This window comes from Mesoplodon densirostris, chromosome 9, assembly GCF_025265405.1.
Source record: "Mesoplodon densirostris isolate mMesDen1 chromosome 9, mMesDen1 primary haplotype, whole genome shotgun sequence".
Taxonomy (NCBI): Eukaryota; Metazoa; Chordata; class Mammalia; order Artiodactyla; family Ziphiidae; genus Mesoplodon; species Mesoplodon densirostris.
The window spans coordinates 15,335,927-15,363,031 of NC_082669.1; the positions used below are offsets into that span (position 1 = coordinate 15,335,927).

Below are 27,105 nucleotides of genomic sequence, written 5' to 3' on the forward strand. Positions count from 1 at the left end.
ACTTCAAAACTGACATTTCAAGAACTAAGCTAATTATCTCACCCTAAAACTCTTCCTGACCTGTAGCCACTGTTAAAACAAGCTCTAAGGTTCAAGGTAACCTGACTCCACTTTCTTAATAATTTTTTCTCACACCTATCCCAATTATTCTTACCATAACCTCTAAGAGCATGAAGGTTATTTTTTTAATTGTGGTAAAATACACATAACATAAAATTCTCATCGTAACCACTTGAAACTGTGCAGTTCAGTAGTGCTAAGTACATTCACTCTGTTGTGCAACCAATATCCAGAACTCTTCATCTTGCAAAACTGAAACTCTTACATGCGTTTAAACACCTCCCCGTGTCCATCGCCCCTCAGTCCCTAGCAACCATCGTTCAACTTTCTATCTCTGTGAATTTGACTAGTATAGGTACCTCATATAAGTGGAATCATACACTATTTGTCTTCTTGTCACTGACTTATTCCCTTAGCATAATGTCCTCACAATTGCAGTATGTGCCAGAATTCTTCTTTTTAAGGCTGAATAATATTCCATTGTATGTACATTTTATTTATCCATTCATCTGTTGACTGGGTTGCTTCCACCTTTCAGCTATAGTGAATAATGTTGCTATGAACATGGAGGTACAAATTTCTCTTTGAGACCCTGCTTTCAATTCTTGTGTGTATATACCCAGAACTGGAATTGCTGGGTTATTTGATAATTCTATTTTTAATTTTTTGAGCTACTGCCATACTGTTTTCCACAGTGGTTGCACCATTCTACATTTCCACCAGCAGTACACAAGGTTTCCATTTTCTCCACGTCCTCACCAACACTTTTTTTTTTTTTGATAATAGCCATTCTAACAAGTATGAGGTGGTATTTCATGGTTTTGATGTGCATTTCCCCAGGGCCTAGTGAAGCTGAGCGTCTTTCCATGTGCTTCTTGACCACTTGTATAACTTCTTGTGAGAGATGTCCATTCAAGTACATTGTCCAGTTAAAAAATTGGGTTGTGTTCTGTTACTGAGTTTTAGTTCTTTCTTTCTTGGTGGCTCCACAGGCTTGTGGGATCTTAGCTCCCCATCCAGGGACTGAACCTGGGCCCCTGCAGTGAAAGCTCTGAGTTCTAAACTCTGGACCGCTAGGGAATTCCCGAGTTTTAGTTTTTATATATTCTGGATATTAGCCCCTTATCAGATATATGATTTACAGATATTTTCCCTCATTCTGTAGGTTGCCTTTTCACTGCTGACTGGGTACAGACAGGTTAGGCTTTTTTTTTTTTTTTCCATTTCTAACTTCTACAATTGTCTAACTGCTCTCTTCCATTCCTCATCTCCCGAATTCATTTCTTTCAAAACCTGCTCTCTTCTCTGGCTCTCCTGTATCTGAAGACGGTACCGCTCTTTGGCCGCAGTGTCAAACATGGAAACCGTTTACCTCCTCATCCCTTATTAATGTCAAATTAGTGAACAACTTCTATTTACCTTCACTCTATGTATAAATCTAGTCACTACTCATTACGTATCGAATAAGCCAGGTACTTTACAAACATTGCTATTTAATGCATCCACAATGCTGTGAGGTCAAGGGGGAAATTAAAGCACAGGGATTAAAGAAGTTACCCAAGAGTACAGAGTTTAAATGACTAAAGCAGGATTTACACTCAGCGACCTGGACCTGAGTTGATCTTGCACTCTGTTGCTCAGGGAACTCGCCACGGTGAGGGGCTAAGGGAGAACGACGTTCCTTCCTAACAGCGAAACCTTCTCACTCCCCTTCGCTGCTCTCCCGCCGCAGCGCGTGGCCTCCGTGGCGTTCTTCCGCCCGTTTCTGGGGCAAAAGGGCCCGCGGAGCCGGCTTTACTTCCGGTGAGGAAGGGAAAGGCGGGGGCGCCACCGGAAGCGAGGAAGGTGCTGTGTAATCAACCAGCTAGCTGAGGTCCTTGGATCTCCTAAAATGCCGGATTACCTCGGTGCAGATCAGCGGAAAACCAAAGAAGAGGAGAAGGAAGACAAGCCCATCCGAGGTCAGTTGACGTAGGCAGGAGCTCCGGGCCGGGGCAGGACCAGTCTTGGCCCGGGGTCCGGGATGGGGTGGGGGGGGTTGGATTCCTGTTCGGCGCTCTGTCGCTTTTGTGCCGCTAGTGATTTGAGTCTGGTGCGGCAGCCGGGCTGACCGGCCTGTCCTCTCCGTCTCCCTCTACCAGCCCCGCGTCCTGTGTTCATCTCCCGCTGATCGAAATTTTTATTCACATTCAGCTCTCAGGTCTTGAAGGAGTCACGCGCCCCGCTTGGCCTTGCAGGCCTTGAAAAGTTCCCCGCCTGGCGGTGCTTGGTCGCCTGGACCCTCTTTGCTGCCTTTCCTCCCCGTCAAGTGACAGCTTGCTCTTATCACTGTATAGCCAGGATCCTGAGACATAATTTTCTTTTTTAAAAAACATTCCTTTGACTAGATAATTCATTCACATGATTCAAAACACGAAAGGAAAAGATAAATGGAAAAGTGTCTCATCCTTGACCCCGGCCACCTCTTATCCACGGAGGCAACTGATGTTGCCGTTTTGCCTCATCTTTCTAGGCATTTTATGTGTACATTCAAGCAAGTTCGTTTGTATATTCTTTTTTTTTTTTTTACATAAATGTAACATGCTGTACATTTAAAAATCTTAATGATATATGTTCATATCATTATGTAGAGTCAGTGTGGTCTGTATAGTATCCCAAATGATTGGGTGTTCAGTAATAATCATTACTGATGGACATTGTAGACCAATGAATAACCTTGTTAATATAACTCTTTACTACATGCACAGACACAAGCTGTAGGGTAAATTTTAGAAATGAAGTTGTAATTTTTATAGACACTGCTGGGTTACTCTCCTTAGAGACTATACCACTTGACCCTTTCCCCGCAGCACGTTCGTTCATGATTTCTTCCCAGTAGCCCCTTTTGTAAAAGCCTCATCTTTATGCCGTTTTCTTTTGTTCCTTATAGGCTATTTTAAAACATTCTTATGGTGAATTTTTGTTGTCTTTCCTTCCTAAACAACTTCAGCCTCTCCTAGCACCCTCTCCTTAATATCCACCCACCCCTCAGAGAAGGAGCATTTCCTCTCCACTTTCATCTCACTCCTTTCCCTTGAAAGAGGTACTCAGTCACCTAGTGTAAAATTTAGTCACAGAGATGTAACATTTCATCTGGGTATTTCTCTGGGTAAGTTATAATTCTATAAACATATTAACAAATTTATCCCTTGGATACACTTATGACTAATGTGTGTAGCATTTTTCTGTGCTTCTTCATCCATGTCTTACTTGATCTTTAGAGCAACACTGAGGCTAACATTTTTCCAGGCGAGAAGACTGATGCTCAGAGAACTTAAATGGTTTTTCCATGGTTACTTAGCAAATGCATGATCTTGCTAGGACTAGTGCTCAGGTCGTTTTGAATCTCAAAGTCTGTTCTTTGGGCTCCGTGTTCTTGTTATGTCATATCACTTTGAAGCTATGTTATGTACTTTTTAAAATCTGCCTTCACCCAGTTAGATAAAAGTTCCTTGAGTCCAGGAACTATTTGATGGTTGTGTTTATATCATTACAACTTTTCACAGTTTTTCTCACTCAATGCAATCTGAATTGAACAGAAAAGAATTGTAAGCTCTAGTTCCTTTTGTTTGAATTCATGTATTATCTCTTTTCTTTTAGCTCTGGATGAGGGGGATATTGCCTTGCTGAAAACTTATGTAAGTCCTTTCAATGTCTACAAAATATAGATGTTTTGTGTTGAAATAAGGACTCTTGTTGGTATTGGCCTTCCAGAATAGTTGGAAGAGACTGTCCAGCTGTTTAATCTTCACTGATAAAAAGTTATCTACCTACAGTTTCTATTTAGAATAGATCAGAGAGTAAATACTCAGTGTGTCTAAGCTTATACATTATCTCTGTACTATTTGTAATTAAAGTGCGGTACTATATTGAAAGATATTTGAAATAATTTACTATATTTAGAAATATTTATTATATTTAAAATGTATGAAAATGAATTAGATCTGAAATGGTAAGTTTTAATGCATAGAAATAGACTTGAATTTTAGATAATTTTAGGCATGATTTTCATTTGTTACCTTGCATAACGGTGTTGCCTGTTTAGGGGAATATATTGGTTCAGGAATAGTTCTGAAAATGATAGATTCCCTTTCTCTACCTCATTTCACAAGCTTTAGGACAATAATAGCTATTACAAGTGTAACTGTTAAAAGTTTTTGTTTATAGTTTAATACATTGTCGGTATCGATATTCTAATTAAACTGACCTTTATCTCCTAGGGTCAGAGCACTTACTCTAGGCAAATCAAACAGGTTGAAGATGACATTCAACAACTTCTCAAGAAAATTAATGAGCTCACGGGTATGTATAGTTTTTATTTCTGTCTCCCCTCTTTATGGGTAATGGTTTGATTATATCAAAGGAGCTGAAATACCAATGTCACTCTTCCATGAATCACAGATTTAAAAAAATTATTATCCTTCCTATCTGTTAAGAAATTGGATCTCATTTAATAATCTCTTTTCATTACCTTTTACAAGAAAGTTGAATGCTTAAGCAATTAAGAAACATCATCCTTTAAGCAAGTATTGTTTCTGTTGGTCAAAGCCAAGTTCAGTTGACTATAATAAGTCAAAATTTCTTATTGAATAAAAATATGATCTCAAATGGTACTGCTTGAAGTAAGCAGGCTATGGCCTAGTAGTCGGAAACTTTTCTTTTTGGGAACTTGAGTGGTGAAGTTTTATATTGATAGTATTTGACTTGCACAAAAAAATGTCAAATATGGCATCGCATCACATTTTTGGCCTGTGACTACTTTAGGGCCGTGGTTTTCAACTGGGGTCATCCCCCTAGGACATTCGGCAGCATCTAGACTCATTGTTGATTCTCCCAACTTAAGGGGGAGGTGGTGCTAGTGACTAGTGGCTAGAGGCCGGGGACGCTCCTCACCATCCTGGAATGCACAGGATGCCCCCCACAGCAAATTATTCAGTCCAGGATGGTAGCGGTGCTGGGGTGAGAAAGCTTGCGTTACAGTCCAGTGAATTTTGTAATCTTTCTTTACGTAGGTATTAAAGAGTCTGACACTGGCCTGGCCCCACCAGCACTCTGGGATTTGGCTGCCGATAAGCAGACACTCCAGAGTGAACAGCCTTTGCAGGTTGCAAGGTATGCATAGTGCTCTGTGGAAATTTATTTTTATCTGTACTTTCAGGTACTTTTTCAAGCCTTGGGTATAATGTAATAGTTCGTAAAGAATTTTTATGCCATATTCCAAGTAAATGCAGCTTTCTCCAGAAGTATCTGGGGTTAAAACTTTATACTTTAGACAGTTATTTAAGAAGTAGGTGAAGACATAATCATGTAAAAGATTCAAATGATACAGGAAGACACAGAGCAAACTATGAAACCCTTCTTTCCCATCTAACTACTGAAAATCCTTTGGTCCTCTTAATCGTCCAGTGTGTCTTCACGTATATATTTACATACAAAGAAACATCCTGTTTTCTTTTTAGATATAACTACATATTTTAGAAATCTTTCATTGTCTTTGTTATAGATGTACTTTTTATTTTTTTATTTTTTTATTTTTTATTTTTGGCTGCGCTGGGTCTTCATTGCTGTGCGCAGGCTTTCTCTAGTTGTGGTGAGTGGGGGCTACTCTTCATTGCGGCGCGTGGGCTTCTCACTGCAGTTGCTTCTCTTGTTGTGGAGCACGGCCTCTAGGCGTACGGGCTTCAGTAGTTGCAGCACACGGGCTTCAGTAGTTGTGGCTCGCGGGCTTTAGAGCGCAGGCTCAGTAGTTGTGGCACATGGGGTTAGTTGCTCCTCAGCATGTGGGATCTTCCCGGACCAGGGCTTAAACCCATGTCCCCTGCATTGGCAGGTGGATTCTTAACCACTGTGCCACCAGGGAAGCCCAGATGTACCTTTTTTATTTCTTGTTTCTCTTGTTTTTTAAAAATTACATAATATTCTATAGGTGTTGGGTTGTTTGCAATTTCTGTTATGATACCATTGCCGGACTGAATACGCATGTTAAATATTTCTCTACATATGTGCATACATTTCTATAGTATAGCTTACTATAAGTCGAATTATGGGGACAGAGGCATTTACCATTTTGAAAATGTGTGAAAACAAAAGTGGTTTGGCCAGTCTACACTCTTTTTTTTTTCTTTCTTTTTTTATTAGTTTCTGCTTTATAACAAAGTGAATCAGTCATACATATACATCTGTTCCCACATCCCTTCCCTCTTGCGTCTCCCTCCCTCCCACCCTTCCTATCCCACCCCTCCAGGCGGTCACAAAGCACCGAGCTGATCTCCGAGCTGATCTCCCTGTGCTATGCGGCTGCTTCCCACTGTCTATCTACCTTACGTTTGGTAGTGTATATATGTCCATGCCTCTCTTTCGCTTCAGTCTACACTCTTACCCAAAGGTTTTGAGGGAAATGCCTATTTGCCTGATCAATGTAAGATATGTGATTATTGATTTTTACACTTTTGCCATTTGAGCAAAAAAATTTTAAAAAAAACAATTCACTTTAATTTGTATCATGCTGATTAGTAGTATGATAGCTACTTCTTATACTTATTAAACATTTGTATTTTTTGACCATTCATGTTTTGTTCCATTGGATTGTTTCTTGTTAATTTTTAGGAATGCTTCATATATTGTACATATTAATCTTTTCTTAAATATGTTACAAATATTTTTTCTCAGTCTCTCACTTGACTTTTAACTTCTCAGTACTTTTTGTTGTACTGTTTTAACTTTTTAGGAGGTAAATAAAATATATTAGCTTTTTCATTATACCTTTTGGGTTTTCATGTTGCTTAGAAAGGCTAGCGCAGTCCAAGATTATAAACATGTTCTCCTGTGTTTTATTCTAATTACTGAAAGTGTTGTTTTAATTCTGCCTCTTTACTACAGTCACAGGTTATTTTTCTTTCGTCTTATCCTCCTTTCCTTTTTGTCTTTCCATGCTTTCATTTATTTGCTTTTTAGTTTTATCATGGTTTCAAAGAGTTAAATAGTTCTATAACAAAAGTTTTTCCTAATTCCTCTTTACTAGACACACCTATTTTCAAAATTTTTAGGTGGTTATTTTGGTTCCTGCCTTTCTATCTCTAATGGATAGTGTCAAGTTTTGTATATTGTAGATCACTTCTTGATTTTTTAGTTTCAGGTGGTGTTTATTGGCTTTCCCACCATGAAAGATGAGGATTTTGTTTTGCTTTGTTTCCTCTACCTTCATCCCAAAGACATGCGCTTCTCATCCTTACGGCCTCCTAATGTAATTATATTAAAATTTTGGTTAGATCCGTATTTAGTGTTTTCATAATTATGGCTAAGTAAACCCTGTTCGCAAAGAGCCGTTAGTAAACTGTGATTACTTTTCCTTTTTTCTGCCACTTTTTGTTTTCCTTGCCCTAACTGTCTCGTTTTTTCATTTGCCTTGTTGTCTATGTGTATTACTAACTCAACCCCCGGCCCCCCCGGGTTTTCCCGATCATCTCAGTTATTCTTCAGATGCCTTAGGTCCATCAGGTTTTCTCATGTGTACCTCAGGGGCATCAGCTGCATCAGGTATTCTCTCAGGTTCATCTTCCTGAGCGGGCCTTTCCCAGCACTTTCTGACCTGCTTCAGTTTGGACTGGTTGCCTGAACGCCTGCTGAATCACGAGCATCCTGTGACTTCTTACCCTGGAGGTTCCCTTTGACTCTCTCCTGTTGCTCGTGTATCACGAGTTTCTCTTTCTGATTTGTTTACACCCTCATTAGGTGTCCTGTATTCTCTGGTAGCTTCCTGAAAGGGTCATTTGGGAGGTACCATCTGAGACCACATATGTCTGGAAATATCTTGGCTGATAGAAAATTCTTCTTCAGAATTTTGAAGGCATTGTTACATTGTCCTCTGCCTGCCGGTGTTGTTAGTCTGAAGCCATTCCGATTCCCAGTCCTATATGTGTGACCTGTTCTTCCTCTGAAAGTTGTAGGGTCTTCCCTTGTTCTCAGCGTTCTGAAATTCCATGGCTTCGTGCCTTGGTGTTGGTGTGTTTTCAGCTGTGGTGCTGGGCTCTCATGTCCTTCAGTGTGCACATTTTCTTGAAGCTATTTATTTGTAAATAGTTTCTTTCCATTTTCTTGGTCCTCTGTTCTGGACTACTGTTACAGGGATATTGGACCTCCTGGAAATGCTAATCTTTCTCTCCTGCTTTTCTTTGTTTTTGTTCTACTTTTTTGTTAGATTTTCTTAACTTTGAGTCTATGTATTGATTTTTTTCCCTCTCACTTAGGTTTTTAATTTCCAAGAGCCTTTCTTTCTTTCAGTGTGTATGTTGTGTTGTCCTGTTCTCATATCATGGTTGTAATACGCTGTTACATCTAAGGAAGTTAAGGATAACTGGAAGGTTTCTGTTTCCTCTAAGATGCTTTTTTCCTCTTTGCTTGCTTGGTGTCTGTCTTTTATGTTCGATGTCTGGTAATCTTACTTTGTGCTTTTGTTTAGTGGGAGACCAAAAAGCTGATAGAAGCTCTAGATTCAATAGTGAGGCATGTCCATCTCAGGCTTCACTGTAGCTTATACGGTTGAATGTTTAGTTGGGGTCATTATCTTTAGATAATGGGTCATTATCTTTAGACCTTTTCATTTGGATGGTCACTTTTCCCAGAGAAGCTGTCTTCAGTCTCATGTTGTCTCCAATCTCCAATATTTTGGAAGAACAGTGGAGATAGAGGGCTAGGGAATGTCAGTGGCAGGTTCACTTATGTTTAATCACCCTTCCCCTCTCACCTCCACACTCTCATTTTCAGTGAAGTTACCACCACCCTACCCCTTGCCCCAGCATTTCTTGACGCTTTGTTTTACTCTCGAGAATATTTTCATCACCTCCAAAAGAAACCCCATACTTATTAACTGTCCCTATTCCCCTCTCTCACTGGCCCCTGGCAACCACTCACCTACTTCCTGTCTCTATGGATTTGCCTCTCCTGGACATTTCATATAAATGTAATCATACAAGGCATGACCTTTTTCTGGCTTCTTTAGCTTAGCATAGTGTTTTAAGCTTCATTCATGTTGTAGCTTGTATCAGAACATTTTTTTAATAGCCAAATTATATTCTAGTCTAATTTCTCTCTTCGTTGATACTCTCTGATGAGACATTGTTCTCATACCTCCCATTAATTCTTTAGACATGGTTTCCTTTGGTTTTTAAAAAAATATTTATGACACTGATGAAAGTTTTTGTTTAGTAAGACCAATATCTAGGCTTTCTCAAGGACAGTTTCTATGGACTTTTTTCCCTATGTATGGGCCATATTTTATTTCTTTTTGTGTCTCATAATTTTTTGATAGAAACTGGGCATTTTAATTAATGTCAGTTCTGGAACTCAGATTTCCACTTTCCCCAGGGTTTGTTACTGTTGCTGTTCCTTGCTGTTTTTTCTTTGAAGTTTTTTGGTCAGCCTCTTGTTAGCCCCAACTGGTAAATGCCACCTCAGACAGTTGATGTTAAACAGTTGCCACCGATTGTTTCCAGTAAATGTCCTGTGGGCAGGGGGTGTGTAGACAGTGAGCTCTGAGTCCGGTCAAATAAAAGCAAGTCCTGAGAATGGAGCTTTCCAGCTAGCTGCCAGACAGGTCAAATAGTTCTCTGGGGTTGGGCTTTTGGGGAGCTCCAGTTCTTTGTCCCTGCCTTCCCCCAGGAAGGCTGCTTGTTTTCACATCTACCATGGCTGTGAGGCCGTTGGCTTTCAAGTCTTGTGCAGAGCTGGGGAGAGGGCTATGGGATGAAGGTGAATTTAAACGCAGAATGCTCGCTGTTCTTACCAGGATTCAGCCCTTTTCTTTTTTTTTGAATAAACATTCTTTGGATTGTTACAAACCTATAGTTTGAGTTCTGAAAAATGTTGATTTTGAATGTTTTTGCCAGTGTTCTCTTTGCTTTCAAGGATGAGCAGGTTTTCAAAGGTCCTTATTTAACGTTCTGCAAGTTGAGGTCCCTGTATATATACTTTCTCAGCTGAGAATTAAAAAAATCCCTATCTGTGCAACAGTGTTGGCAGGGTCTGTCAGATAAAGTAGTGATAGATACTTTCTATATATAAAATTCTACTTCCCTGGTGGACCTTTTCCAATAACAGAAAATGGAGTCCTGTCCACAATTTATGCTGCAAGGACAAAGAATTCTTTACCTTACTCTTAGCTCTACCTATATGCACACGCCAGAGACTATTTTGTATTTCCCTGTATTTGTTGCTACAGCTTATGATATAAGCTCTTTCCAATATGAGTTCTGTTTTTTGTTTTTGGGTTTCTTCTGTAGGGAGGTAGTATAGAAAATAGGCAGTAGACTACCTTCTACTGTGATGTATGTGGGGTTTCAGATTCGCCTTCACCACAACCCACAGGAAAGGAATATATTTAAGTTAAAAACAGCAACAGTAATAATGGATTTGAAGTATAAACTCAGGAAAGAATGAACATATTTATTACTTGACGTAAGACAAGATGACTGTCTTTTTATAGGAAAAATAAAAAGGAGAATACCTGAAGATGTAGAGCAGTATTACTAATAAAGCCATATAGTTATGAAGATCAAAAAAGAACTTTTTTTTGTAGTTGAGCATTTTTTTTAATTTTATTTTTTTATACAGCAGGTTCTTATTAGTTATCTATTTTATACATATTACTGTATATATGTCAATCCCAATCTCCCAATTCATCACACCACCATCCCGCCTCCCCGCCACTTTCCCCCCTTGGTAAAGAGAAATTCTTAATGATGAAATATTTGGGTTTAATTTTCCAGGGGAATGTATCTTTTGAAATTTTTATGGCTTGGCTAAAGTTGAGCAGACCCTTGGGATTGCGCATATTCTGTAGAGAAGGATCCTTAACGGTGGCCCAGTTTCTGCAGTTCTAGTTTACACCTGCTTATTAGTGTACTGCATACCCAGGGGAGAATCTAGTTACTTGAATTCATTATTAGTGGTTCAGGTTCCTTACTCTAATCAAGCCTTTTGCCATGTTAGATGCACAAAGATAATCAATGCTGATTCGGAGGACCCGAAGTACATTATCAATGTGAAGCAGTTTGCCAAGTTTGTGGTGGACCTCAGTGATCAGGTTGCACCTACTGACATTGAAGAAGGGATGAGAGTCGGGTAAGATTTCTATTTGCCGTAAATACTCGTCTTTCACTGAAGATGCCATGTCACGTTCACACCCTTGGCTTGCTTTTGAATGGGTGAACCGGCTGCCATGGAATACCGGGGTAACCTAGGAGAGGGCTGCAGTTGGACAGCCTTGCTGCTGCGGCATCTGTTTCCTGACCTCCCCACCCCCACTTGGCCTTTTATGGCCTCAAATGTCATGATCAAACTAAGTATAGAATTGTAGAATTGAGTTTGCCAGTCTGTTTAAGGTAACACGGTGTAGGTGGAGGAAACACTTGCTCTAGGATGGTTATGAGGATTAAGTGAGTTAATGTAAATAATGTATATAGAACACATGATAATTCACTCAGTAAATTTTTTGAATGTATTGGTGAGGCTCTTTTTTACCTCCTTAGTGTGGACAGAAATAAGTATCAGATTCACATTCCACTGCCTCCTAAGATTGACCCAACAGTTACCATGATGCAGGTAAGAAACCATGAGGGAAAAGGAATGGCATGACTAATTGCATCCATCTCAAAAAAACGTTGAAACTTTTAACTAATAAAATACTAATACGTGGGTATGTATTGAAGAGTTGCCAAAATTTTTAAAACAATTTTTCAGATGAGAAAGTCTTTATTGGTCTTTATTTTAGTAGTTTGTCTCTCACTTAGTGTCATAACAAGTAATATAGCAAGTGGGTCTGGGACACTGGGCAGTGTATTCCATTTTTATTAAAATTCTTACTTGCTATAAATCTGATTTTTCTTTTAGGGTATTGGGTCTGCTGTACTGGCTAGCACAATTGGATTAGTATGCAAAAGTGTGTGGCTCTATGTTGTACATTTTCATCCCTCCCTTAGGTGGAGGAAAAACCTGATGTTACATACAGTGATGTGGGTGGCTGTAAGGAACAGATTGAGAAACTTCGAGAAGTAGTTGAAACCCCACTACTTCATGTAAGTGGTCGAGTCTGTTGCCTTTTAAATTTCTTTGTACAAAGATGTGAGAGCCTTTTGTGTACTGTGCACTAAAATTATGCCTACATATTAGTTTTTAAATTTTATGTTTTCCTAAATGAAACTTTTTGATGGGGTGGAGGGTAAAGGTGTGGAGAACCGGTAAAAGTTCCAGAAGAGAAAGTAAAAGGATGGAGTCGTCAAGCCTATTCAAACACAGAAGAGTCTGCTACTTAGAGTGACAAGGGAGGGTGAGGCGTAACCTTTAGCGTAGGTTATTGTAGAAGAAACAGTGTGTTTTAACGCTATCAAGAAGAAATGGGGGGATAATGGACAAAACTAAATATGAGATCATACTTTTGTTCTTTAAACACTGTTGTTTTTTAAAATTAGGGGAAAAATGTTTTGTTAACCCTGGATAATAGAAATACCTTTAAAAGCCATTCAGCCTTGTGTATTAATATGAGTCTAGTTTAGATCTTATGTCTTATTCATAAGTAAAATTCTTATTTAGATCAAGTATATAAATTGTGGACTGAATAACTTTGGTTTAAATATATTGATGTAGAAGTAGTCTTGTTTTTATTATAGAGAATTGATAAGTGTAAAAATCGTGTCTCCATCACAGCCAGAGAGGTTTGTTAACCTTGGCATTGAGCCTCCTAAGGGTGTGCTGCTCTTTGGTCCACCGGGTACAGGCAAGACACTCTGTGCTCGGGCAGTTGCTAATAGGACTGATGCTTGCTTCATTCGAGTTATTGGATCTGAACTTGTACAGAAGTACGTCGGTGAGGTAAAGTAAATTGATAATAATCAAAGAATATGTAGCTCTGTGAAAGATTTATAAAGCATAGATGAAATTAAAATGGGAATTCCACATTGAAGATTGAGACCTGAAATGTTTTGATTGATGGATTGTAATTAGTAGGTCAGAAGCCCAGAAGCCACCAGCATTCCCGTGTGGTCATTTGGAAGTAAACTGCTTAACTTTTTTAATCAGTATGCTCCCTACTCAGAAGGGTGACATTTTCTACAGATTCGGTTTGTAAGATCAGTAACCCAGTAATGCCCAGTGAATGCATTCGAAAGTGTATTCACTCCAGGGGCAGTGTTTTATGTTATTCTGAGAAAGAGAACAGAGATTGTCTATGTGTATGTGCGTGGGTGTATGTACACACATGTATGTACACACACACACATTTTTTTCATTAGAGAGTAAGTCTAGGGCTGAATATATTATATCTGAAACATTAATGATTAGTATGTTTACAATGAGAATTAGAAAAAGGATCTGCATGAGTTGAGATATACTTTTATTCCCTTATCAAAACCTACAAATCAAATTCATTGATCAGAAATGCCAAGTGATGGATCAAATGCTTTTATTTCCTCAAGTTTTATTGATTGAAATGGTGCCTTTATTTTATTTAATCGTGTTAATTTGACCTCTTCAGGTCTTAAAGTTATTGGCTATTTAATAGGTACAGAATCAAGAAATTACTTAATATTGTTTTAAAGCTAGTAAGATTAATTTGATGGAATAGGTAACAAACTTCAGTCTTTCTGAAAAAGCTTTAGGTAATAATGGTTGAGAATAACTGTTAGGAATATTAAAAAGTTTGAAGTATAACTTATTATATTTTTTAAAAATTTTAAAACCAACTCTGAATGAACACTTGTTTTCATCAGGGGGCTCGAATGGTTCGGGAGCTCTTTGAAATGGCCAGAACAAAGAAAGCCTGCCTTATCTTCTTTGATGAAATTGATGCTATTGGAGGTATGAATGGTATCTCGGAGAACTTTACAGCTGGGTTTCGTGAGAATTCTGTAGTAGTATGTGTAAAGTTCCCCTGATACATTAATCTTGTACAGAATTTTAATTCCAACTCTTTTACGAGCTTTAGCACATCAGAGTCACGGATCTAATAAACTTTAGGGCCACACCATAAAGGAAAGCAGCAGCATTATATAGCATTGGTATTTCTCAAAGTCTTTATCTTTGAACTTTCCCAGTTTCTTTCCTAGGGCACATATTTTCACTTTAGCAACTCCTAGCTTGGGATACAGCTTCACTTAATCGGATCAGAAAGCACTGGGGCATAATTTAATTGGTGGTAGTTTTTCATAAAGTGTACATAAAATAACATTCTTGGCTTCATAGATTTGATGAAATACAGTATGTGCAATCTAGACACGTTATTTTAACGACCTCTGAGCGCCAGTTTGCTCCTTTTATAAAAGAAATGATAATTCCAGCCTTGTTTATTTCATGAGTTTTTGAGAGGTTTGAAGTCAGTCATAAATACGATTGACTTGGAAAACTCTGTACTGTTCTGTAGGCCTTGGCTACTGTTAACAGTCTCTACGAGTAATAGTTCCTACTAGCTGCAGAAGTGTCGTGTCACCAGACAGTTGTTATTTAATGAGCTCAGTGACAAAAACATTCTTAAAAAATAGAGTGGATGCTGTAACACTGTTTGGGGACTGTGGTTAGGATACCTAAAGTCTTGCTTTTAGACTGGATGGATGTTGTGGGCTTTGGACCTTCTGTAGGTAATGCTCAAGGGCCATAATTTGACCAGTCTGTAGATGCGGTGTTGTGACCCTGAAGTCATTTTTGTAGTATCATTGGAATAAGCCTTATGATGTCAGGATGCTCTGAAACTGTGGCTTCCAAAATGGATTTTGTATAAAACAGTATTAGGGTGAAGGAAGAAAATACTGGTACTTTTCTTCATATTTAATTTTAATATCATTTTTAAAATTTTTATTTTATAATGTATGTAATGCATTAATACAGCAGTATGTATTTATACAATTTTAAAATGAAAAAATGTATAGGGAGGCCTCTTCTTGTGCTATTTTGGTTGAAATGAAGAGTATTGACATTAACCTAGAGTATTCTAATATATCCAAATCAGTGTGATAGTAAGCTGTTACAGTTCTACTGTATTATGGATTTAGCCATATTTTTAAGGACACTTTTGAGAAATTTAGAAGAGTATGGCATTTTCTTACATATACTCAAATACCATTATAGTGCTAAACTTTGCATGTATTCTTTTGCCTAGTCCAGGTGTATATTGTGTTGAATGGAGGTGTTCTTGAGTGACTTAAACCAAAATCCTTAAAGAGGATTTAAAAAAATACTTTAAAGGAACCTATGTTAAATCAACCTATGATGAGTCCTTTTCTCATTAGTTTTGTGTAAATCAGGCTGTTCTTACAGGATTTGCTTAAAACTGAGAAGTTCCCTTGGGCTGGAGGGTGTGATCTGAACTGAGATTTACTGAGCAGAGTGCTGCTCTGAGTAGGTGTGAAGAGTGTCTTTCCTCCTGTCTTCTCAGGGGCTCGTTTTGACGATGGTGCTGGGGGTGACAATGAAGTGCAGAGGACCATGTTGGAACTGATCAATCAGCTGGATGGGTTTGATCCTCGAGGCAACATTAAAGTTCTGATGGCCACAAACAGACCTGACACTCTGGACCCAGCGCTGATGAGGCCCGGGAGACTGGACAGGAAGATTGAGTTTAGCTTACCTGATCTAGAGGTGGGAACATCATTTCACTGTAGAAAAGGGATTCTTGAAATTTTTTCTTCCTGTGCCGTTTTCCATTTTAATATTTGTCAATTCCCCTATTTTTAGGGTCGGACTCACATTTTTAAGATTCATGCCCGTTCAATGAGCGTTGAAAGAGATATCAGATTTGAATTGTTAGCACGACTGTGTCCAAATAGCACTGGTAGGTAGAAAGGTCTTGCTACTACTTGCTGATCTGTCTATTTGGGCTGCTTTAATTAAGCCTGTTCTTTTCTTTTTGTTTGAAAGGTGCTGAGATCAGAAGCGTCTGCACAGAAGCTGGTATGTTTGCCATCCGAGCACGGCGAAAAATTGCTACTGAGAAGGATTTCTTGGAAGCTGTAAATAAGGTCATCAAGTCCTATGCCAAATTCAGTGCTACTCCACGCTACATGACATACAACTGAGCCGTGGAGGTGTTCCTGAAAACACTTTTCTTTGGAATCCTAACCTTATACAGACTTCTTAATAACCATGTCATACACAAAATAAATGGTTTTCAAAATTGTATGCTTTTTTTTCAGACGTCTTTTCTCTGTTGTACAATAAAGGGTGATATCTAATGCCATTAAGCAGAAAAGCTGTTTTTTTGACTTGCTACCATTTTTAAAGGTTCCAAATTGTGAAGTGCTTGCTTTGACCACATATGTTCTAGGCATATGCTGGTTGAGTGCTGTACATATATTATCTTATTTTATCTTCCCATCTGCCCAGTGACGTGGATTTAACAGATTCAGGATTTTCCTACCTCGTTTCCTTGTAGCAGAGCTGGGATTCAAGTCCAAGTTTGACAGCTCCATCGCCGATGTCCCGTCCATTATGCTCTTCTGCCCTCATCACAACGGCCCATCCAGGCACATGATCACATGTGTTTCGACAGGTTTTTTCCTACAACGTTGAATAAAGCAGCTTTGGCTAAACTATGTTTCAAGTGTAGGCAGCATCTGATGTAATGTGTTTTGCTTTGCCATTTGAGTTGATTTCAAATTAATCAAGAAGAATTGCTGATTTTAATGACTAGCGAAGTAGTAAAGCAAATGATCTCATTTAGAAAATCCGAAATTGGCTTTATACAGAAAAGTACTTATTTTCATTTTATAAATTAATGGTTTAAAATTTCAGTAAAGCTCCTGTTAGACTTCTGGTCTATAGTGAGGTATTTCTAAAATAAAAGTTTTTATTAGAATCTTAAACACAGCTCTTTAAAACTATTTCTTGTGCAGCCACCACCAAATTCCCTCCCCTCTTCCACCACAATTACCCACTTCCAGGCCCCTGCTAAACACCGAGACCCAAACACAATAAAGAATATTTTTATTGTAGTTCAGCATTCACAAGTAATGCAAAATAGTGAGAGATGGATACATTTTAATTCACAAAAGAAAAAGTTGACAACATAGAAAATGCTGTGTTGCACTGAAATATTTAAAATATGAAAGTTTTAACGCAGAATAAAGCTGTTCATTCATAAAATCCAACCAACATCCTTTCTCTTCTCATTTTTGTGAACTTGATGAGAAAATTTTTTTCTAATCCTGCCCTAGTCTTTCATGAGGTATGAAAGCGAACCATTTCCAGGTTATGCTGATAAGTGAATGACTAAAGATGTCTGTTTTTGTGCTGTTTTGATCAATGTAAGCATTTAGAACACAGTCCTTCAAGTCTTACCACTTGTTCACATTGCCACATACATCAGATGCACCAATGTGAGACAACTCAAGTTGGTCATGTGGGGCTCACTCAGGCCTAACGTGTCACAGGCTGTGAATAATCTTGACATCTCAGTTTCATGATGAAAATCTAACTGGCCACACATCAAATCAACGCACAATGAATTATCTGAAAAATCTGGGTGTTTCTACCCAGGCATATGTATGCAGATAGCATCAACACTATCTAGATTAGCATGTTTGTACCCCATTTAAAAAGAAAAAATACACATTCACTGGTAACTCCCTCCACCTAAAATATGTGTGTGTGCATAAACACGTGTATGTGTTTATGCACACAGACATACATGTTTACACATATTAGCGTGCTGATAAATCAAAGGGTTTACGACTTCAGAAAAATAGCGATCCTTTAAAAAAAACTTTTAAAAAACATTTTTAAAATGTGATTAGATTTATAAAATTTAATTTTCACAAAGCTCAGGTTCATCTGTTACATAAAGCTGAAATGCTATACACCAGTACAATGAAAAACCTGGTAAGCCTTTTTTAAAGGCAAAGTGGGTTTTTGAGATGCTCAAACTTGTTTAAATCTAAGTCAGTAAGCAGGCAGGTTACCTGGTGCAGTCCTGGCTTTTGAACGTTTTGCTGCTGGGATTTGAGGGGTTTCAAAACCACTGCACACATTTTGGTTAGCTATATGTTTGGAGAATTAGGTAACACTTTTATCAGTCCTCAAACCAACTTTTATCAGCACTCAATCCATGTTATCAACAATCTACACCACTGAATCCTAAAAGCATTGCTGAAAAAAAGGACCAACAGCATTTTTGCACTCACTAAAAAAGCATACAGGCTCACACCAAGGAACTTGTGTTTGATTTTAGAATTTGAATTAATTAAAGGGGCAGACGTGATAGAGTCGTCTTCACCACATACCCTTCCTTCCCTCAGCCCCACACAAGGGTACCCCCTCGCCCCCCACTCCCCAAACAGGACAACATACCCACCCGCTCTGGGGCAGATTCTCTGGGTTTGCTACCCTCTCCACACACTGGAGGGCAGTCTCATTTTCTCAACATGTACCTTTGGAGGCAGGCACCTCCTTTCTCTGTGAAACAGGTAAGGATACAGGATCAAACCACATGGATATTTTAGATGTTACCTGAAAACTACAAAATGCTTCTCCCAGAGCCTGCAGAGGATTCATACCCTTCACTGTTTCTCTGAGTCCCACTGCAGATGAGATTGGCATTGGGATTCCACTCTCAGCTGCCATATGATTGTACAGTCAGCGTCTATGACCTGAATGAGGAGTTTCCTGGGCCCTGGTTCAAAACTGTTTGCAAACGTATTCCATCCAGTCATGAGACAGAGAACAACCATGGTCATATTGCACAGGATTTGAGAAAGACCACATCACTATATGGGACCCTTCCTGGAAATAGGGCTTTTCCATGTTCCCATAAAATAAGGCTAGTCTAGTCCCTATTTCCATCAGTGTGGATTATGCCCTTTTTGATAGGGCAGTAAGAATCTAAATTTGAACCAGGGCTGAAAAACATAGAACGGTATATACTAGCAGCTTTTAAGGTCCAGAAAGAAGGAGGTAGAGACAAAACTTGATTGTAAGTAAAAGAATTCAGGAAATTTCCCACTGTAGGAAATAACTCTAAGTAAAACATTCCAAAATATTTACATATAGATAGAATACATTTTGAAATACATTCTTATGATATCAGAGGCATGCCAAAACAAAAACATATTACCCCTCAGTAAGACTTAAATGCTTTTTATGTACATGGTAGAATTCTATTCAAAATAGGCTAAAAATTAAAGGACAGAAAAGTTAAATACAAATTTGTAAGCTACAGACAAGGATTTTTTTTGTATACTGCTTTCAATCTATCAATAACCAGGACTTCAATATCTGCTGTGTGTAAAGCATTTATTGAAGACTGGTGCTAAAGATTATGCAATAAAATATTTTATAATATTGTTTAAAATCCTTAAGTTCTACTTTCATGGCTGAAATGATACAAGCCCTTTTATAAAAGTTTCTAGTATAAGCTGAGGTCCTATAACTACATGCTCTTTCAGAAGGCAGTCTGTATCAGAATGCAGATGTATCTGATGATTGCAAAGGAAATAACTGACTGCAAATCTAATTTCACTCTAGATCTAGATAAAGTATTGATTAGAAAGGGGCGGGGGTCTACTCTGTATTAAATTAGTAAAGTCACTGAGAAACCTGATAAGACTTAAAGCAAACAAGCCATAGGGTTTGGTTTGGACTAGACCCATGCTAACCTACTTCTTTCCTGATGCACTTTTCCCCTGGAAGTGTTTTCTTCATGAAAACTAAAACAAGGAGTCAAAAAGGAAACACGTAAAACAAAAACAAAAACAACTATTAGCAGGAAATCTTAGCAGATGAGGCTTTAGGCAGGTTGGCTAATACTTGTGCTGTGATTTGGAGTGAGCAGGTGGTTAGAATTACAGGAGCAGGAACTTCTGATGACAAACTGGCTTAAAGGTCTCCCCACTCCTTTTGAACAACTGTAGAGAAAATGCTTCAAACAGCATTTTACTCACTCATCGGCTTAAAACTGAGTTTGATGAAGAATTAACTAACTCTATGGACTTAGAAGGAAGGTATTAAATTATACCCAGGAGTTTTCTAAAATATGTGGTAAATCACTTTTAGCAACAACAACAAAACTTCTAGGGCCTCCTACTGGCCACAGGTGTGACAATATGAACACCAAAAAGAATAACTATAATGCACTGAAACACATTAAAACTACAACAATTCATGAGTGTATAATTATACGAAAAAGGAAAAATCAAAAAGAACCTAATTCGTCACCATCTATTAAACCAACTCCTTACTTTGAAGTTGATAACTAAATGGAAAAAAAAATTTAACCTGCCCTTCTAGTAAGAACTATATTTAAGGATGACTAAATAATTCAAGTTGAGGGAAAGCTGTAGTTTACACAGAAACACCAACTGATAAATGCAGAAGAAATGAAAGAATTGGAAAAGAAAATTCACACACCTAATAAAATTGATGCTTTAGGCAAGGATTAACACTAGATGTTAAAACCCCTGGGTGAACGGCTAATGGAGAACTGGGCATTCATTCAATGCCAAAGGAACACCATACAGCTAACTCACTAGTCACAAAGGAGAAAATGTAATTGGGGGATTGGTTGTCATGTTAATCCCAGTGATTTATTTTAGCATCATTAATGGTAGGTCAACTAGATATTACTTGTTTTCTGTTGTGATGCGATTTGAAGCATGTGTTCATCTATGATATATTCTAGCAAGAAATGTTTTATTCAAATTCATGACGCCTTTAGTTAGACATAACTTCTAGATCATAGGCAGTTCAGGAAATAAAGGGACAAAGTAAATAACACCTTGAAAAAGCGAGTGGACACGCTCACAAGATGGGATTCTACAGGACAACGGCCCCAACTCCCTTTAACAAGTCCATGTCATCAAAAAAGGGACAGTGCTAGATTAAGACACAGTTATGGGACTTAGAGGGACATGACCATTTGTCGTGTAAGGTCACAGGATGAATACTAGTGTGGATAAACCAACTACAACTGTGGAGACAATTGGGGAAGTCTGAATATGGTCTGAGGTAAACATGTTCTAGAATGAGAAAGCAGAGATGGATGACTGAAAAAGAACAGGTCACACACAGAACACTATGCAGAGTATGATCTTATTTTGGTTAAAAGATGTAAATATATATGGATAGAAAAAGATCTGGAAGGACATGCATTAAGGTGTTAGCAATAATCTTTGCTGGTAATGTAATGTTTTTCTTATTTTTGCTTGTCTATATTTTCTAATTTTCTGCAATGTACTTACATTGCTCCTGTAACAATAAATGGTTATTTTAAAGGAAGAACTTCTAGAAAATTGGGGGTTTGCCTCCTCTGTGAGATAACTGATTACAGAAAGTCTGTAGATCAACAAGTACAAAAGCAAAGAACCTGGTGACACCTGGTCACCCACCTGGTGACAGGGTATCTGATTTGTGGATAAAGTACTTAAATAAATACCTTAAGTTCACAAAGATAATACTAAAGAGTAACAGAAATGTCACTACACAATAAATGCAGGCAAGAGGCTAATAATATCTTTGAAATAGTCAATTAAAAAAATACAAGTAAGATACATCTTGCTATGCGTCATTCACCCTCCAAATCAAGCCTTGTATTTACTAGTATTTACCCTTAGGAAAAAAACATTTAGTGTCTACTATTTAAAGTGTGTAGGTTAGTAATTTCACGAGAAGCTCATACCCCATTGCAGGCTGAGCTCCTCGTCTAAGCTTCCGGAGTGGCGTTGGGCTCAGAGTCCTCCTGCGGAGGAACAGCCGTGGCCTCCTGTTCGGCAAGCGCCTCTCGAACTTGGCTGCCCAAGACTGCGTCGTGAATGCTGTGGAACAGCAGCTCCAGTAAGGCAGGATTTTCAAAGAATTGATTTCGAGTGAGGTCACTCACGACTTGTGCTATAAAAGAAGAAGGGAAAATTAGCCCAGGGACCTCCCTGGTGGTCCAGTGGTAAAGAATCCACCTTCCAATACAGGGGACGTGGTTCAATCCCTGGTCGGGGAACTAAGATCCCACATGCCGCGGGGCAACTAAGCCCGCCCACCAGAACTACTGAGTTGGCGCGCCTCAGCTAGAGAGCCCGGGTGCCACAAACTACAGAGCCCACGTGCCCTGGAGCCTGCACGCCACAACTAGAGAGAAAACCTGCATGCCACAACTAGAGAGAAGCCTGCGCACTGCAATGAAAGATCCTGCATGCCTCAACAAAGATCCCGCAACTAAGACCTGATGAAGCCAAGAATAAATAAAATAAATCAGTAAATAATAAATAAAAAGAAGAAAATTAGCCCACACTCTGGGTGTCAGTCTTAAACATTAAAAAACATAACACTGACTTCCGGGTAAGATGGCGGAAGAGTAAGACGCGGAGATCACCTTCCTCCCCACGGATACACCAGAAATACAGCTACACGTGGAACAACTCCTACAGAACACCTACTGAACGCTGGCAGAAGACCCCAGACCTCCCAAAAGGCTCGCCCCGCACTCCGTGCCCCTCCCTCCCGTCCGGCCTCAGTGAGCCAGAGTCCCCGAAGAGGCTGCTCCTTTAACCCTGTCCTGTCTGAGCGAAGAACAGACGCGCTCCGGCGACCTACACGCAGAGGCGGGGCCAAATCCAAAGCTGAGACCGAGGAGCTGTGAGAACAAAGAAGAGAAAGGGAAACCTCTCCCAGCAGCCTCAGAAGCAGCGGATTAAAGCTCCACAATCAACTTGATGTACCCTGCATCTGTGGAATACAGGAATAGACAACAAATCATCCCAAATTGAGGAGCCAGGAGTCAGTGCTGTGCCTCTGAGGTGGGAGAGCCAACTTCAGGACACTGGTCCACAAGAGACCTCCCAGCTCCACACAATATCAAACGGCGAAAATCTTCCAGAGATCTCCATCTCAAAAGCAGCACCCAGCTTCACTCAACGACCAGCAAGCTATAGTGCTGGACACCCTATGCCAAACAACTAGCAAGACAGGAACACAACGCCACCCATTAGCAGAGAGGTGGCCTAAAATCATAAAAAGTCCGCAGACACCCCAAAACACACCACCAGACGTGGACCTGCCCACCAGAAAGACAAGATCCAGCCTCATCCACCAGAACACAGGCAGTAGTCCCCTCCACCAAGAAGCCTACACAACCCACTAAACCAACCTTAGCCACTGGGGACAGACACCAAAAACAACGGGAACTACGAACCTGCAGCCTGTAAAAAGGAGACCCCAAACACAGTAACATAAGCAAAATGAGACGACAGAAAAACACACAGCAGGAGAAGGAGCAAGATAAAAACCCACCAGACCTAACAAATGAAGAGGTAATTGGCAGTCTACCTGAAAAAGAATTCAGAATAATGATGGTAAAGATGATCCAAAATCTTGGAAATAGAATAGACAAAATGCAAGAAACAGTTAACAAGGACCTAGAAGAACTAAAGATGAATCAAGCATCGATTAAAAACACAATACATGAAATAAAAAATACTCTAGATGGGATCAATAGCAGAATAACTGAGGCAGAAGAACGGATAAGTGAAGTGGAAGATAAAATAGTGGAAATAACTGCTGCACAGCAAAATAAAGAAAAAAGAATGAAAAGAACAGAGGACAGTCTCAGAGACCTCTGGGACAACATTAAACGCACCAACATTCGAATTATAGGGGTTCCAGAAGAAGAAGAGTAAAAGAAAGGGACTGAGAAAATATTTGAAGAGATTATAGTTGAAAACTTCCCTAATATGGGAAAGGAAATAGTTAATCAAGTCCAGGAGGCACAGAGAGTCGCATACAGAATAAATCCAAGGAGAAATACACCAAGACACATATTAATCAAACTGTCAAAAATTAAACACAAAGAAATCATATTAAAAGCAGCAAGGCAAAAACAACAAATAACACACAAGGGAATCCCCATCAGGATAACAGCTGATCTCTCAGCAGAAACTCTACAAGCCAGAAGGGAGTGGCAGGACATACTTAAAGTGATGAAGGAGAAAAACCTGCAACCAAGATTACTCTACCCAGCAAGGATCTCATTCAGATTTGATGGAGAAATTAAAACGTTTACAGACAAGCAAAAGCTGAGAGAGTTCAGCACCACCAAACCAGCTTTACAACAAATGCTAAAGGAACTTCTCTAGGCAAGAAACACAAGAGAAGGAAAAGACCTACAATAACGAACCCAAAACAGTTAAGAAAATGGGAATAGGAACATACATATCAATAATTACCTTAAATGTAAATGGACTAAATGCTCCCACCAAAAGACACAGACTGGCTGAATGGATACAAAAACAAGACCCATATATATGCTGTCTACAAGAGACCCACTTCAGACCTAGAGACACATACAGACTGAAAGTAAGGGGATGGAAAAAGATATTCCATGCAAATGGAAACCAAAAGAAAGCTGGAGTAGCAATTCTCATATCAGACAAAATAGACTTTAAAATAAAGACTACTAGAAGAGACAAAGAAGGACACTACATAATGATCAAGGGATCAATCCAAGAAGAAGATATAACAATTGTAAATATTTATGCACCAAACATAGGAGCACCTCAATACATAAGGGAAATATTAACAGCCATAAAAGGAGAAATCGACAGTAACACAATCATAGTAGGGGACTTTAACACCCCACTTTCACCAATGGACAGATCATCCAAAATGAAAATAAATAAGGAAACACAAGCTTTAAATGATACATTAAACAACATGGACTTAATTGATATTTATAGGACATTCCATCCAAAAACAACAGAATACACATTTTTCTCAAGTGCTCATGGAACATTCTCCAGGATAGATCATATCTTGGGTCACAAATCAAGCCTTGGTAAATTTAAGAAAATTGAAATTGTATCAAGTATCTTTTCTGACCACAATGCTATGAGACTAGATATCAATTACAGGAAAAGAGCTGTAAAACATACAAACACATGGAGGCTAAACAATACACTACTTAATAACGAAGTGATCACTGAAGAAATCAAAGAGGAAATTTAAAAATACCTAGAAACAAATGACAATGGAGACACGACGACCCAAAACCTATGGGATGCAGCAAAAGCAGTTCTAAGAGGGAAGTTTATGGCAATACAATCCCACCTTAAGAAACAGGAAACATCTCGAATAAACAACCTAACCTTGCACCTAAAGCAATTAGAGAAAGAAGAACAAACACATCCCAAATTTAGCAGAAGGAAAGAAATCATAAAAATCAGATCAGAAATAAATGAAAAAGAAATGAAGGAAACGATAGCAAAGATCAATAAAACTAAAAGCTGGTTCTTTGAGAAGATAAACGAAATTGATAAACCATTAGCCAGACTCATCAAGAAAAAAAGGGAGAAGACTCAAATCAATAGAATTAGAAATGAAAAAGGAGAAGTAACAACTGAAACGGCAGAAATACAAAAGATCATGAGAGATTACTATAAGCAACTCTATGCCAATAAAATGGACAATCTGGAAGAAATGGACAAATTCTTAGAAATGCACAACCTGCCAAGACTGAATCAGGAAGAAATAGAAAATATGAACAGACCAATCACAAGCACTGAAATTGAAACTGTGATCAAAAATCTTCCAACAAACAAAAGCCCAGGACCAGATGGCTTCACAGGCGAATTCTATCAAGCATTTAGAGAAGAGCTAACACCTATCCTTCTCAAAATCTTCCAAAATATAGCAGAGGGAGGAACACTCCCAAACTCATTCTACGAGGCCACCATCACCTTGATACCAAAACCAGACAAGGATGTCACAAAGAAAGAAAACTACAGGCCAATATCACTGATGAACATAGATGCAAAAATCCTCAACAAAATACTAGCAAACAGAATCCAACAGCACATTAAAAGGATCATACACCATAATCAAGTGGGGTTTATTGCAGGAATGCAAGGATTCTTCAATATACGCAAATCAATCAACGTGATACACCATATTAACAAACTGAAGGAGAAAAACCATATGATCATCTCAATAGATGCAGAGAAAGCTTTCGACAAAATTCAACACCCATTTATGATAAAAACCCTGCAGAAAGTAGGCATAGAGGGAACTTTCCTCAACATAATAAAGGCCATATATGACAAACCCACAGCCAGCATCGTCCTCAATGGTGAAAAATTGAAACCATTTCCACTAAGATCAGGAACAAGACAAGGTTGCCCACTCTCACCACTCTTATTCAACATAGTTTTGGAAGTTTTAGCCACAGCAATCAGAGAAGAAAAGGAAATAAAAGGAATCCAAATGGGAAAAGAAGAAGTAAAGCTGTCACTGTTTGCAGATGACATGATACTATACATAGAGAATCCTAAAGATGCTACCAGAAAACTACTAGAGCTAATCAATGAATTTGGTAAAGTTGCAGGATACAAAATTAATGCACAGAAATCTCTGGCATTCCTATATACTAATGATGAAAAATCTGAAAGTGAAATCAAGGAAACACTCCCATTTACCATTGCAACAAAAAGAATAAAATATCTAGGAATAAACCTACCTAAGGAGACAAAAGACCTGTATGCAGAAAATTATAAGACACTGATGAAAGAAATTAAAGATGATACAAATAGATGGAGAGATGTACCATGTTCTTGGATTGGAAGAATCAACATTGTGAAAATGACTCTACTACCCAAAGCAATCTACAGATTCAGTGCAATCCCTATCAAACTACCCCTGGCATTTTTCACAGAACTAGAGCAAAAAATTTCACAATTTGTATGGAAACACAAAAGACCCCGAATAGCCAAAGCAATCTTGAGAACGAAAAATGGAGCTGGAGGAATCAGGCTCCCTGACTTTAGACTATACTACAAGGCTACAGTAATCAAGACAGTATGGTACTGGCACAAAAACAGAAAGACAGATCAATGGAACAGGATAGAAAGCCCAGAGATAAACCCACGGACATATGGTCACCTTATCTTTGATAAAGGAGGCAGGAATGTACAGTGGAGAAAGGACAGTCTCTTCAATAAGTGGTGCTGGGAAAACTGGACAGGGATATGTAAAAGTATGAGATTAGATCACTCC

General features: G+C 38.8%; 2 protein-coding genes across 3 annotated transcripts in view; one reads left to right on the top strand and one right to left on the bottom strand.

Annotated features, from left to right (window-relative positions):
* The first annotated feature begins 1,873 nt into the window (after positions 1-1,873).
* On the top strand, positions 1,874-16,318 carry PSMC2 (proteasome 26S subunit, ATPase 2). Its single transcript, XM_060108436.1, has 12 exons — positions 1,874-2,021; positions 3,700-3,737; positions 4,320-4,401; positions 5,112-5,211; positions 11,086-11,217; positions 11,625-11,697; positions 12,075-12,170; positions 12,799-12,963; positions 13,860-13,947; positions 15,518-15,720; positions 15,817-15,913; positions 16,000-16,318. Exons 1-12 carry the CDS (start codon positions 1,952-1,954, stop codon positions 16,155-16,157), a joined length of 1,302 nt encoding a protein of 433 aa, XP_059964419.1. The 5' UTR covers positions 1,874-1,951; the 3' UTR covers positions 16,158-16,318.
* A 4,165-nt stretch (positions 16,319-20,483) lies between these two features.
* The window catches only part of SLC26A5 (solute carrier family 26 member 5), a 37,694-nt gene continuing 31,072 nt past the window's right edge, over positions 20,484-27,105 (bottom strand). For both annotated transcript variants that reach the window (XM_060107594.1, XM_060107593.1), the window contains one exon: positions 20,484-21,957. In XM_060107594.1, the coding sequence (XP_059963577.1) occupies positions 21,773-21,957 (185 nt within the window). In that variant the 3' untranslated portion in view covers positions 20,484-21,772. The remainder of the gene's footprint in view (positions 21,958-27,105) is intronic.

Excerpts from the sequence above, each read along its gene's own strand:
- PSMC2 (XM_060108436.1), top strand. The coding sequence starts at position 1,952 with ATGCCGGATTACCTCGGTGCAGATCAGCGGAAAACCAAAGAAGAGGAG. Across the intron at positions 4,402-5,111 it reads GAAAATTAATGAGCTCACGG|GTATTAAAGAGTCTGACACT; the intron begins GTATGTATAGTT and ends TTCTTTACGTAG. Across the intron at positions 11,218-11,624 it reads GAAGAAGGGATGAGAGTCGG|TGTGGACAGAAATAAGTATC; the intron begins GTAAGATTTCTA and ends TTACCTCCTTAG.